The sequence below is a fragment of the Castor canadensis genome, chromosome 5, assembly GCF_047511655.1.
Source record: "Castor canadensis chromosome 5, mCasCan1.hap1v2, whole genome shotgun sequence".
In the NCBI taxonomy this organism is placed as follows: domain Eukaryota; kingdom Metazoa; phylum Chordata; class Mammalia; order Rodentia; family Castoridae; genus Castor; species Castor canadensis.
Window position 1 is genome coordinate 147,404,038 of NC_133390.1, and position 15,394 is coordinate 147,419,431.

Sequence of the window (15,394 nt, forward strand, 5' to 3'; positions counted from 1 at the left end):
TAGATCCTAGTTACTTCCAATATCCTCTCTTTCCTTTCTAGACACCAGGAGGTGAACAAACCTCCTCAGTCCTATGCTCCCACCATGCTGTACTCACTTCCACAGACCCAAATTAACAGAGCCAAGAGACCATGGATGGAAACCATGAACCAAAATAACCATTCCTTCCTTATATGTTGTTTATCTTAGGTATTTGTCACAGTGATGGAAAGCTGAATAACACACTCATCACTTTATACCTGCCCCCTTTTTATTCTTTCTCTTGCAAAAAAAAAAAAAAAAACTCCACCTGTGTCATTCCCTTTATCCATTTGCCAAAGAAACCATATTTTAATTTTGCTTTCTTATTTCAAGGAAGCAGCCAAAGACCAGAGAGTGGTGTGTTTTAATTCATTTTTGAAAACAAACTCACACGGATTGATTCTTCAGGTCCCCTTACTCGGACCTGACACACATGAATCCAAACAGATATGCATAGTTACATTTAACAGGTTCTTGTGCTGCAAAGTCACTGGTACAGGTAGCAGTGGAACATTCCCAAGACAATCACTAGACATGCAGAACGCCAGCCAGAAGCATGGGTCACTTTCAGGGGTCTTGCTGCAGGGAACATGAGGTTGTATTTTGTGTGCATTGAAAACTGTATAGATAAGCCAGCTGAGACCAGGGAGCATAGCACCCCCTACCCCTCTGAATCTAAAGAGGAATCTTCCCAAAGATTTCTTCCCAAAAGAAAGGTGTGTTTCTGAACCCCAAACTTCAGGGCCAGATACCTCTCCAAGTGGTATTTTTGCTCCTTAGGAATCAAATCCAAGCCATCATGAGTATAAAAGTTGGCTGCCCTCCTTCCCCCTTAATTTCCAGCATGGAGAAAGCAACTGTCATTTTGTCCTATGAATCCAAAGAACCCCCATTCCTGGGTGTAAGCATGGACGCAGGTCAAGCAAGCCTCAGATGCCCAGGACTGTTGGAGTGTAGCTATGTTGGTGTTTCCTGTGTACAAGGTGGAAAGTGCTTTTGTTTTTCTACTTGATCCAGTTGGGGGACAGGGCTTGAGGGCTGCCTACCTAATGGGCCCTAGCCCATGTGCTTGTACTGGGATCTGTCCCTAGGAATCTGCACCTGATTAGCAGTCATTTTGTGGTGGATGTGGTAAATTACGAGCGTTACCACAATGACAAGGCCCAAGATAAGTCCCAAAACCAGGGGCAAGGTTTCTTCCAACTGTTCTCGCTCATCCACTGGACATTTATGCTCTGAAATGGAAAAGAAGAATAGTGAGTTCCAGTCAAAATCTTCCTATCAAAATAAGATAGAAATGGAGCTGAGAAGGTCTCTCAAGGAATCTTGGAAGAGATGTGGTAGGGTTTGTTTTTTTTTCCCTACCAGAAATAACACTTTCTCCCAAAATCCCAAGACTTAACCACTTAATATTCTATGTAACATAAAGTAAAAATACATCAATTCAATAAGACAACAGTCAATTATCATATTCCTGGCAGTTGTCAATAAAATAACCAGAAGATTTATTTAAATTGTCAGCATTTTGATATTTTATACAACTACTATTATCGTTATTATTTATTTTTGACACTTCACTTTTTATTGAATTATAACACATACACAGAGAATAAAGAATTGCATACAAATATACAACTTTCAAAAAGACCAAAAATACCAAGTATTGGCAATAAGAGGAAATGGTTAAAAAGAAAAAAAAGTGTGACCATTCTGTAAAACTGCTTAGTAATCCTTAATAAAGACAAATATATACCTACTTTATAACCCAGCATTTCCTTCCTCTGTATCAGAAAAAATGACAAGATATGGACCCCAAAAGACTTCAGAATAAATGTTCACTGAAGCTTTATTGAAAATATTCAAACATGGGAAAAAACAAAAATGTTCATCAAAGTGGAATGAACTGCAGTATACACACACCAAGGAATATTAGTCAATAATAAGTAGTAATGAAACATGGCTCTAGGCTATAAAGAGGATGAATCTCAGAAAATCACATTGAGTGAAAACTGTCAAAATACAAAAAAGTACATATTGTATGGTCACATTCATGTGAAATTCAAGAATAAATAAAACCAAGACTATGGGAGTAGAAATCAAAAAGTCTTTATATCCAGAGAGAAATTTATATTTCAAGAGAAATTTCAGGGGTAATAGAAATGGTCCAAATCTTGGTTTAGGCAATATTTTTTGCCTTTTATTGCGGGGGGCGGGGGGAGCACTTTGTTTTGAGATAGGACCTTTCAGTCTAGCCCAGGCTGTCCTTAAAGTCATAATGTTGCAGCCTCAGAATCCAAGTGCTAGGATTACAGGCATATGCCAGCACACTCAGCTAGTTGATGTTTACATGGTTGAGCTATAGGTAAAAATGCATCAAGTTATATACTTTTAAAATGTTTATACTTTAAATATTACACCTTTAAAATACATATATACTTGAAAATTATGCATTTTAATACATCTAAATTAGACTATAATTTTTAAAGTAATGTAGAGCTTAATGAATATTCATAAATGAAAATCCTGTTACTAGAGATCAGGAAAGAAATGCCAGTAGTACTCCAGGTTGATTCATTTTTTTATCCTCCTAAAATTCAAGATAGTTTGCTACCTCTGTGTCTACAGTTTACATACAACAACAAAGAAAGCAAGAAGGAGAGAGAGAGAAAGGAAGGGAGGGAGGGAGGGAGGAAGCAAGGAAAGAGGGAGGGAGGGAGGAAGGGAAGGGAAAAAGGAAGGGAGTGGAAAGAAGGAAGGGAGGGGGAGAGGGAAAGAGGAGGAGAGAGAGGGAAAGGAGGGGAAGGGAAAAATAGGGTCCTGTCTAGGGGGTGGGGGGAAGGCAAAAGGAGAGGGTGAAATAGGCCGAATATATGGTGGATGTATTTTGTATTCATGTATGAAAATAGAAAAATGAACTAGCATCAGTGGCTCATGCTTATAATCCCAGTAACTTGGGAGGCAGAAATCAAGAGGCTCACAGTTCAAGGCCAGACTCAGAAAATAGTTCATGAGACCATATCTTAAAAATATCCAACACAAAAAAGGGTCAGCAGAGTGACTCAAGTGGTAGAGTGCCCTGAGTTCAAAACCCATTACTGCTAAAATAAAGCAAAAGAAAATAGAACAATGAAACCTTACTGAAATTGTCTTAAGAAGTTGGGTGGGAGAATGGAAGAGGGGGTTAAGCTAATTAAGATATAAGCATAAATGTAAATGTCACAATATATCCCCCCTGTACAACTATCATACGCTAATATTTTTTAAAAGAAAGTTCTTGTAAGGCCTTCTGGTGCCAAATAAGTTTGTAGGGCTGACCAGAACTGCACTCCCAGAAACAAGATTCCATTTGCTCAGGCTTATTTGCTCTGTGTGGGTAACCGTTGGTCTTTTCACAAATTTATTAGCCACATCCGAGAAAACAGATTGGTTTTCAGAAAAACCAAGTTTTCAAGTCAAGACGACCCAATAAGCATTTATTGAGTAGCTGCTGTATGACATGCTTTTCCAGACTCCCTCCTTTCACAGTGCATGAGATCAGCAGAAAGAAGAGGGTCAAGCATCCAGGCCTGGGAATCTTTCCTATCTAATAATAAGAATTAATGGAAAAATTTACACAAACATATGGCTTTTATACAGCTGTATATATCCAAACTTCCTGGTTCCTAAGTTAACATTAAATTCTAAGCACAAAGATCATCTCATAATAATCCCCATAAGGACGAATCAATGAGGTAAATAATTCTATACCCATTTTACAGGTAATTGGTACTGAAAGAGTCAAGAACTATGCCCAGGGGTAGATGAAGCTCCATCTGAACTCAAACAGCTTAACTCAATAGCATAACTAGGGCAGTGCTTAGCAGACCTGAACTAGTGGCATTGAAAGGCTGAGGGGGAGTAGAAAAGGCAGCTTTGTGATCATGCTTCTTGATCTGTGTACTGCTCACAGACATACATTCAGTTTCAGAAAATTCAGTGAGCTGGATACTTACAGCAAAGCGACACTAGGAAACTTTCAGGGGTTATAGCTATGTTGATTTTCTTGATTGTGGTAATTATTTCATAGGTGTATTTATGAAGCAAATACTTTTCAATTTGTGCACTTAAGTGTATAGCGTTTATAGGATGTTAAGTATACCTAAATAAAACTTTTCATAATATGCATGCTTCTTAACTGAGAAAAATGGTATTTTTCTAAAAGAATGTTTTGAAAAATGGTATTTTGGTAAATGGTAGACAAATGTTAAGGACCTATTAGCACTAAATTGAACCTTTCTTCTTATCACAAACAAAATGTTCAAAATGAATTAGTAGAGGACTTTTTTTTTCTATTTGATTCAACTGTAACGAATTCTACCTCTTTGAGGCTCAGCCAGTGGTCTCAGTTGCCCATTTCCTCAAGAAAGGAACTTTCTGAGAGTTCACAGCACACTAGGAACAGTGAAGGGACCAGAACTCCATGATATCAGAGTGTGTTGTCGTTCCTATGACATCATATTACCTCTGATTTATGCCTTACTCTAGAATGCTACTCAAGTAGTCCTCAGGCATCTTTGCAACACTGGCTTTGTGGCTCCAGCCTCTGCTTCTTCCTTTGTTGTTCTCCCTCTCCAGAGCAGTATCATGTTTAAACCAGCTTGTTGGACCCTGTTTTTAACTAATTTCCTTTTTGTTGCCTTCTAATTACCCAAGCAATAATCAACCAGGAATCCCAAATATAGCAGATGCCCTCCTTTGTATGGAAGACAGGAAACAGATCAGACTTGTGTCATGAAGCAAGAGCATATAAAACTAAGCTACTTGAGAACAAGGCCACAAGGCATCCTCCAAGACAGTGTGGCCACAACTCCAAGTGCTCAGAACACAGAGGTGGATGGACAACCCAAGAGAGCTTTGGGAAGAAGGGAGGTTGAGTGGACTGGGAAGAAATTAGATGGGTCTCCAAGCTACAAATCTGTAAAGACATACTTTCTCTTTTATTATACTATATATCTATCAGTGAATAAACAAATACATAGATGTTTATAACTATAGAAATGCAGATGTAGAAACTGGAGTGTAGCTAGTTTATTACAGAGCACATACTTAGCATGCACAAAGTCCTGGATTTAATCCCCAGCACCAAAGGGGGAAAAAAAGAGTATTTATGTAGATTACATGAATTTTAGTGGTCTCCAGTGCTTCCAAGGCCATGACAGAAAGAGGGAGCAGATGTAGTAGAACACTTTAAGGGAGACAGAGGACCACGGGCTCAAGTGTCAAACATTCCATGTGCCTGCTAAGTAACCTTGGGAAAGTCACCCAATCAACCTAAGCTTCATCTTCCCAAAAAAATAGGTACAATATCTACTTTACAGGGTTGCTGAGAGCATCAAATGTAAAAGGACAGAAGATCAGGCAAGTAGCCTTTCTGTCATTGTTATCTATAAAGATAGAATTCTTACACATGGTAGTCTTACTATATGCACTTCTTTTAAGTCAGAAGATCTTTGGAGATTTAATAACAAATTTATGATAAATTGGATACAAAGAATAACATCTCCCATCCCTTAAGAGAGAAGAGGGAAAAGATGATGTATGAGAGAGATAGAGAGAGAGAGAGACTAAAACATTATATGATTTCTCAAAAAATAGTTTTTTGTTGTTTTAGGAAAAAACTTGAACACTATAGGAAAGGGGAAACATAAAAAGATAGCAAACTATGGAAATGTCACAATAATCACTCAAAATAAATCGATGTCAAACATTACCATGAAAAATACCAAATCCATATTCCTATCAACCCTAGGCATTAAGTAGTCAAGTAAAAAAGGAATTCCTAAGTTCCCTATTCCTTTCCCCTGTTACAAAATCTACAAGATTCTGGAAATCACTCATTTGGCAGCAAACCCTGACTTAACTCATGTGAGGCTACTTGTAGTTCCTATCCCTCCTAGCTAGCATAAAGATACAGGTTTTCCTACAGGAAATAGGTATTATTTATGTATTTAATTATGTATTAATCATGGCCTTCCCTGACTTTTCTGGGGTCTTATATACCATGTGCACTATGCACTATATTATCTTCCTATAGGCTAGAATATTCTGAATTCTGCAAAACTAGCCTCAGGAGTTTTAGACAAGTTTATTATTAGGAACCCATAGAAGCAGCACATGCATTCCTACAGGTTTAGATCAATGCTTTGAAACTTTGCTCATACATTACAACTTGAAACACATGTAGACATATAACTAGAACAAAAGTTTTTATCAATAGATTTACTTTGTCCATCTACTTTGTTATAGTTTGAATCTTGAATGATCCTGCTAAAGGCCCATGTGTTGAAGATTTGGTCCCCATCCCATGGAACTATGAGGAGATATGAAACCTTGGGGAGGCAGGGCATTGTGCAAAGAAGTTAAGTCATTGGAGGTGTGCTCTTGAAGGGGTATATCCCATCCTCTCCTGTCTCTCTCTCTCTTTGTTTCCCAAATACCATGAGGTGAAGAGGTCTCCACCTTTCCTCCTTTTGAGTTGATTATATCAGGTATTCTGTCACAGTAATAGAAAACCAACATAATAATTTATACTGTATTCTGTTCTCTTTCACATTGAACAATGCTGATAATGACCCTGAAAGCAGAGATGGTAATATTTTCCTTGTAGGTGTAATGAAATTGTGGGCACCTATTCAGAATAATGTGTATGAATGCATCAAAAATACATAGTATCCCAAACAAAACTGAAATTCACCTATAAAACTTTTTTAATAAATTGAGACGTGGCAATGGATGAAGTTCTTTGTTGGTACGTAGGTATTTTGGCTGTGAGTGCAAAGTTGTGAGAAGCATAACTGTTACTTCCCGAGATCTGCACAAACTAATGTGAGATGAAAATGTTTATAAGTTATACTGGTGACAAAGTCATAGGTGCTGTCATGCATTACCTTCATTTATAATGAAAGGAAGCAGTCAGTATTAATCGAAGGTTAGTGAAAATAAAGACAAATTTTCCCATTGGAATTTATAGAACCCACTGAATTCTACCCACAAATCCTAATAGTCCCCTATGTTAAAATCCTGTGCAACAAACTGATTTATAAAACAAGAAAGGCCCAAGCTCTGTTAGGGAGAGGTACATCCCTTGGCTTAGCCCAGACTGCATTTGGCCTAGGATGTTCCAGGCCCCCTGAATCCTTGTCACCTCCCACAATATGTGGAGGGGTCCCTCATGCCTCTGCGGTAGCTGTACTTGGTCCTAGAGTACACAAAACAGGAGCCTGAATGAGTGGCCTATAGCTGGAAAAGATGACAGGCAGCCCTGTCATTGAAAAAAACAGATCAGAGGACAGATCAAAAATCATTTCTGCCAGCTGCCAGTTGCCAACTAAGGTCCCCTCAGCTATAAAATCAGTGTACCCACCATAACCATGAAGCATTTTAAAACTGTCATGACTGAGACAAACTACCAGAGCTCTTCACTGTACCCCAAATAAACAGCACTGAGATGGGAAAAAGATCAAGCTGTCTGCCTTCTGGAGCTTTCTAACACTTGGACTGTCCCTGTGGGAATAAAATAACAGCTTTTTGCTAGCTGGGCATCATTCTCTTTTCTGACAGGGCAGCTGGAAGGAAAGGTTTGACCATCTTTCCATATTGTCTCTGGGCCTGCTCTAGACCCTTGAGACCTCGGCAAAAATATTTTTATACTAAGATGCTATTAAAGTGAATGGCAGATACTCTCTATTGATAAAAAGGTAAGCAATACAAATGAAAAATAGTAAGTGTGACTGTTACTGGACACCACCAGGAACATGGCATGCACCGTGTGTACCCTTTCCCACTAAACTGTTATCTCTTCCATGGCAGGGGAAGTTCACATTTCCCTGTACCTAAGTGTAGCAGACATAGGCATTGTTAATTCTTCCTGTGGAATTCACCATTCCCACACAACTCCAATGAACTTTAACTACAGCAGGATGGAAGTACCAGAGAACTAACACCCCCAAAGCAGTCAGCAGTGAGGGATGGCATGAGGGGAAAGACCACAGTTTCCCCATGCCTTGGGAGGCAATTCTGAGGCAAGCCCAACACTGTCTCTAGAGACTACATGGCCCTATGCTGGGACTCCATATTTTAGCACTCAACACAGTTCTCAGCTGGGTTAATATCAGATTAATACCTCCCTTTGCTTACTTTGGAGGCCCCAAAGAGCACCAATCCTGGGCAGTACATTTCTTGGTTGGGAAGTGCCAGGTAAATCACAGGTCTACCTAACACTCTAGATTGGCAAACCTTTCAAAAGTTTGACAAGGCAGTTTGCCACAGGGCCTTGTCTTGGGGCTGTGTATAAAGAAGGGAAGGCATGGGAACATCTCCTAGTTTCACTACTAGGAATAATAATAAAAAGTTCATAGGAACTGGCAGTATCGCTTACGGTTCAAGACCCTGGGTTCAATTCCCCGCACTTAAAAACAAAACAAAACAAAAAACAACTCATGAATCCAGGGTCCCCTCGGCCTGAGGTACATCATTGTACATGAGAATCTTTGTATCTTCCTCACAGGTTTGTTTGATTTTTTTTCTCCTGAGAATTAAAAGGGGCCCAGCCTATTTGTGATATGTTTTTGATGCCTATTGAACATGAATCTTTAATAAAGATGCACCAAAGCAGTCTTCTTGTTCTATTATGTGGTTTTTTTTTTTTTTTACATTGTATGTCAGGTTCCTTTTATTCAAGTCATTGCAATACTTGAACTGATTCATTCCCTCCCAGGGAGGAATTTCCCATCCCATCACTGTGAGAAATCTCCAGGGCCTCAAAAGAACACACTGTGAAATAATTGTAGGAGGGCAAGTTAATTAACCCCAACCAAGAAACATGGGGTGCCCTGAACTGCAAAGTGATAGTTGCTCTACAAAGTGTGTTTGGTATACAAATGAGCCAAAGGTGGCCTCTGTGTATTGGTTGTTTATTTCTTCACTGCAGGCTGAAACTCATTAGCTCAAAAGTCTGCTGGCGCCAAACTCAAATTTTTGCACAGCCAATTATTTTTTAATAAACAAATGTTCAGCCATTTAGAGCCTGCCTGCTTTGCATAACTCTTAAAAACCTCACCCAACAGCTTTTGCCATGGATAAGATAGGGCCTTGTTGTTATAAGGCTTCCAAGCCATTGCTGCCTCTAGAAGCAATTGGATGCAGGGACTTGACCACACACACCTCCCTCTGAATGATGTCATACTATGAGACCTCTTCTCATACAATTCTGACCAATCCTCACTTAATAAAACTTCTGTGTTTCTGTCTCCAATCCTTCAAACCCTCTATATGATTCTGTGGACCAGCAGTAACACCTGGAACGTGGTCAGCAATGGAGAATGAAGTATGTTGGGCCCCACCCCAAGGCCTACTGAATTAGACTCTGCATATTAACACCACCACAGTTGTACACATTGCAACTTCAAATTCATGTGGACATTGCAAGTAGACATATGCTGGTCTGAGACCCTCATTTGGGGATCTGTGTGGTAGCCAAGAACAATGCACTTAAAGGGACTTGTGTGATAAAGATGTCAACCCCCATTTGAGCAGTTCTGAGCCTATGAGCATGTCTGCTAATCCACTTCACTGACCCTTTCTTGATTTTCTCATAGAGCTTATTAAGTAGGTAGCTATGAAAATTGCCAGATATAACCTCCTTACATAGAAAGATCTTCATGGCAAACCTTACGCTGTGCTGGACCATGGGCATAGGCATGTGTTTGCACACATAACCAAACACATGTACATACCCTATAGTTCATGTGCAGCTATATGACTAGACACATATCCCCACCCCCAAGCAGGCATGTTCCACTCACACATATACAAGCATTTGTAACACACTGGAAGTGCCCTGAGCTCCTGTTCTGGGAATGAGGTCCCAGTACTAGAACCTAAAAAGACACTCTAAAAGGAATCTTTCAGATTCCCTTAAATGGAATATAATGATCTCTTACAAAACACAATGGGAGGAGGGGCAGGTGCTAAAAGAAACAGATAGAAGAAGCCAGAAACAAAAGAAGGCACACCACATAAAGGCTAGAGTGATTCTGAAAGAGACCTGCCTCCTCTCAGGAGTGTCAAGACCTAAAAGCCTCAGGGCACCACACAGGAGAGAACATTCTCATTATTAGTCAGAAAAGCCTGGGAGAGACAAAAGCAAATGCTTACTAGATTGCATTTAGGAAATTAAACATGCTTAACAAACTCTCTTTGTCTACCCAGCAATCGTCCCCATCTAGAACCTTGAAATGGGTAAAAATTGCTTGTAAACAAAAGGTATCATTAATCCCATGCAATGAATTTGACTTGTTTTTAGCAAAGTAGTTCTGATCCTTATTTAGTATTCATTTACTCTTACTTTTTACAGATTTTTAAATATCCACGACCCTTAAGTCTTATAGGTAGCTATAAAATAATAGATTAGAAATAACCTAGAATGAGTGAGGGTTAGGTGTGGAGAGGAAACAGTAAGAGCAGAAAGTATAATACTGGTTAGTAATAAGAAGTAAAGAAATGCCTAATATAGCTGACCAACAAGGCCCAAAAGTCACTAATCACTATTTTAAAAGTACCCATTTGTGGTACAGATCCCGGGAGCTGATACTATACAATCCAAATGTTAATGATGAATTTGTGATCAACAATAACCATAATAAGTCAAATTATATTTAACATTTTCAGTTTAAGAAAGGCTGGTACATTTTACATATACTACTATAATCAAGTGGATGGATCTTTAAAACTGTTAAGGTCTTGACCCTCTAACCTTAGTTTTGATTCCTTAGAAAATACATTGAAGTGGGATAGCCCACCCTTCCATAAGAACAGCCAGGTACGGTATTGTTTTACTAAATAAATTACATTCTGACTTTCCTAGCATATAAGCATTTGGAAGTTTGTTAATTAAATCCATAGCTTCAGAATCTCAGTTTTAGCCAAAGATAACTGGACATCTGCAATGGTCAGGTACTATGTTAGGTGCTAACAACACAGAGATGAATAAGAACCAGGCCATTCTCTGAAAGACAATTTAAACTTGGAATTCTCAAATGCCTTCTGGTAATTACAGACTGGTGGTGGGTGCATTCTATTAGGTATAAATTGACTGAAAGTTACATCTTATGAAAGCAGGTCATACCTTGGAAAATGGTGGTAGGTGATATAGGAAGGGATTCCCCAATATTCTGAACATTTGAATAGTTGTATTCACCTGACAATCCCCAAACCCCTCAAAACACACACACACAAAGCAATTGGAATTTGTCTATGAGAAATAAACAGAATATAAATTGCCTTTAATAATCCCCCAGAAGAGAGTGAAGAAGAGGGAGAGAAATAGAGGAGAAAGGGAGAGAGGGAAGGAGAGAGAAAGACAGAGAGAGAGAGAGAGAGAATGATGTAATGAGGAAGAAGGAAGAAAGAAGAAAGCTGATACCTTCATCTTAGTGCCTGTTTAGTCTTTGAAAAATTGTCATAGAGGCAGTGTAATTTCAGCCTAGAGAAAATCCAAGTGGTAACATTCTTGGGACCCCAGCAGGTCTCAGGATGGAAGGTCTCCCATCCATCCTTAAAATCAGCCATTGAGTTTCCTTTTCTTGTCCTCTTCCGTCTTACCTTCACTGAAGACAAAATCTGAGATGATGTCAAAGGGTTGGATGTGAACGGCTGACAGGATCATGGTAACAGTCTTCTGTGGATCGCTGGAAGCCAGAGAAATGGTCTGCTGAGCCTGACACTCATAGGACTTCCCAGCTGGGGTGACCAAGGCAGAGAGGTGGTGCGAGTTGGCTGTGTGCTTCCCAGCTGCAGCAAAGGTCCAAAGCAGTGGTGAGGTCCTTGCTGACAGAATTCTCATTTCTCCGAAGCCAGCATCCCAAACCCAGTGGGTCTTTCTCCTCAGCTCACATTCCCCACCCCTCCTATCCTCTATGTCACCATCCCAATGCTACAGCTCCAAAATGGCGTCAAATGGTGATGAAGGAAAATAACATTCTTTCTGCACTGGGGTTCCTTAAATATTAATTTGGAATTTCTTTTTAGAAGAAGAAAGTGAAACCTAAAACACAAGTCTTTTTTACTCTATAAAACCTAGCAATGGAGATTCCAAAGACACAGAAGGAAGCATGACTTAGTTTTCCACATTTTCCACTAGCTCAGCAAAGAATAAAACATCTTTAACAAAGCATGCCTGTTCGCTGCTGCTCTGGGGTAGATGTACAAACCCCTTGGACATTTGCCCCCTTCTCTCCTTCCCAGGCTTCAGTTTGTTTTTTTCTCTTTTTATTTATTTATTTATTTTATTTTATTTTTGGTTTAACTTAACTTGGAAAATACTTGAATATAAATTTTAGTGAAGAGGAAAAAGCAATACTTTTACTGCTGCAATAAAAAGGGATGAAAGGGGAGAGAAGACACATGCATATTTTTATATCTTCAATAAGAAAAAATTATTTTCCAACTCAGGTGCCTGGGCAATGGACATAAAATATGGGTGAGACAATTTATTCTTAAAAATGAATTTGAATTTGGTCTTTGATAGTGTTTGTTAATAGGCACAGTATTATTCAGAGCATGGATATTTGTCTTGTAGGGCTATTTTTTGGAAGATGTGAGTTGTTGGAGGGGAGCATAGAAAAAGCTAATACAAAATGCCCTCTGAGGTGGCTGCAAAGGATGACTGGAGATATGGCTGCCATGCACAAAAAGCTGCTGAAGGCCATCCAATCCTGACTGAAAAAGAAAGCCACACTGTCCTCTTGCATTTTTAGCTCATGAAAAGAAAAACCATGGTTCAAAAGAAAACAAAAATACATACTCCCTCCAAGACCAAATCATGAGGCACTAAGAAGCAATCGCGGGACAACAGACAGATTTGCATGGATGTCTCATCTAGAATCAGGCCCTGGATGACTGACTGATCCTCACTGCAGGATTCCTTGAGCATCTACAAGGCTTGAGACCTAGAGGACTGGGCCCTCCTGTCTTCTCTGCCCAGGAGTGAAAGCAGGCCCAGGTTGGAGGTGACCTGGGAGCGCAAAGCCCAGATGGGTTTCTAAAACCCTGAGGAATTTGCCCTAGCCTGCACTCTCCACTGTGCCCTTGCTTTCCCAGTCTCCTTCCCCAGCCCTGTGGACTCTACTCACCACTGACTGCGTCTTTAAAGTGGGTCTTCTCAGAAGAGTCATAAACAAACTGCACCTTGCTCAGCCTCCAGGTCGCCTCGGGTCCCATGGAAGTGTTGTGGCTTTCCTGCCAAGAGGGAAACTCCTCCAGTGTCAACCGCTCCAGTGGCTACTCTGTTTGGAAACCCAGGGACCCCTACTGCCCACACCCACCTTCAATCTATGGCCCCTTTGTGGGCCTGGCTCACAGTTACCTTTACAAACAGCATTTTCAGTGCATATGCACGATCCACCCAGAACACCTGCAGCTCCGACTCGTTGTGACCACAGTGGCCCTTCACTTCAGCTCCCCGGGTCAATGAGATGTCAGCCTGTTCTGTGATCAGCTGGGAACACAGACGCCCCCCACCCACTCAACGCGGGGCCGAAGGGGAGTTGTAAAGGGCGGCGCGTCCAAACTCTAGATTGCAGGTTTGGGCGCTTGTTTGCGCGCGCGCTCCCACATCCATAAACATGCGGTTAGCTTCTCTACGTGCAGACCCCGCCAGTAGGGATGCAAAGAGCAGGATTTACTTTCAAAGCAGGCAGAACGAGCACAAGGCGTTACAAGCCGAACCCCATGCAGCATTCGGGAGCAGCCTGCAGGGGTGTTGGGTGGGGAGGGGGGCGGGAAAGGCAGGCGACCCAGTCTTCGCAAGGCTTTGAAGGAGGGTGTCCTTCCGACTCTGGAACCCGAGGAGCAAGCTGGGGGTGAGGGAAGGAGTTTCCTTACATCGACATAATTGCTGGCCCAAGCATCATAAGGTACAATAAATTTGGCTGCAAACTCTGCCATGAGACATGTTGTCCCATTTTCCCGCACCACAAATATATCTTTTTCAGGGTTAGTGGAAAGGCCTGAAAGATTTTCCACTTCTTGTTCTGCCATGATTCGAGCCACTGTATCTGCGGAACAAACAAAACAGTACTATCCCTTTAGGACTCAGCCAGAGCCCACGCGTCTAGGGAACTAGAGTGCAGATTGTGGTCTGCGGGCATTGGAGTGACAAAGTTCCCTGCTAGCAGCTGTGAGCTCTGCAAGCCATCTCTCTCACCCAGCGCTAACAAACTCAATTCAGTTGCTGTTTATTTATAATGATCCTAAAATTTAACTTTTTAAAATCCTTATTTATTTGCAACACTGATGTCCTGTTTTACATCCCAGAGGTTTAAAGCCAACTCTTTCTTGACAATGCTGTGATCGACCCCACGAAACCGGCCTGCCCAGCGCCCTGTCTGGGATATGCCACACAGGTGTGACTCTCAGAGAATTGTCTGCCAGCCGCGGGGAAATCCATGCGTCTCCCCTCCCCCCAAAAGAAAAGAAAATCCCGCAAAACATAAAGATCACATTTTTACTCTTAAGCTACTGACTTTAATATGCGATTCTATTATCTGCAAAGAGTGCATCGCGCCCTCCTGGTCGCCAAAACGCTACTCACAGAAAAACATCAGAAGCACTCGAAGTCTGTGGGCGCCGAGAATGGCTCTTCCTTGGAGATCCATGCTCTTAGTTGTCCCGAATGAGGCTAGATGTGCTGCTGCAGAGGCCGCTAGGAGAGGGAATCCCTCAAAGTCGTCGCTGGAGTGGGCCGGAGTGAGTGGAAGGGCGGGGGACCCGGAGACGGGAGGGAGGGAGCGCGTGTTCTGCCGGGTGCCGCACCGGCCGCTGCCGGCTGAGCCAGGCAGCCCACTGCAGAGGAGAGCACCGCGAGGCAAGGGAGTTGTCCACGGCTGGAAAGAATCAGGTTCTGTTATAGGAGTGGTTGACTTGGCTTCTGCAGAGGGCCAATGAGATTGGGGGGCTAAAATTCTTCCTGGGTCTGTTTTTGTTCTGCAATTGTATTCACAAAGATAAGTCTGTCCTGAGAAACTTAAGGGCAACAGACTTATTCAATCTCCCTAACAGGTACAGTTAGTGTGTGGTGCAAAGTGGAAACATCACATCACTGAAATCCTGAATTCCAAAATGGACTGGTTCCTGAAAGAAAGCCTTGGAGCACAAATTGTGTCTGCTTTGGTGGAGGAGGGGTAGGCAGGAATAGAGAAGGAAAAATGCTATGGCAACAGTTTCCTGCATTTGGAGACATCTTCTCTCCTCTGCTCTCAATGAGCTCATGAGTTTTGTTAAATTAACATCTCCTTCAACGGGGCCATCAGACAATGTAGTGTATCCACGTGAACTT

General features: G+C 41.3%; 1 protein-coding gene across 1 annotated transcript; it reads right to left on the reverse strand.

Moving 5' to 3' along the window:
• Positions 1-367: 367 nt before the first annotated feature.
• On the reverse strand, positions 368-15,167 carry Lamp5 (lysosomal associated membrane protein family member 5). The gene is made up of 6 exons (XM_020167434.2): positions 14,651-15,167; positions 13,942-14,114; positions 13,424-13,555; positions 13,191-13,296; positions 11,662-11,850; positions 368-1,256 (listed from the first exon to the last, which is right to left on the reverse strand). Exons 1-6 carry the CDS (start codon positions 14,712-14,714, stop codon positions 1,078-1,080), a joined length of 843 nt encoding a protein of 280 aa, XP_020023023.1. The 5' UTR covers positions 14,715-15,167; the 3' UTR covers positions 368-1,077.
• Positions 15,168-15,394: the final 227 nt, after the last annotated feature.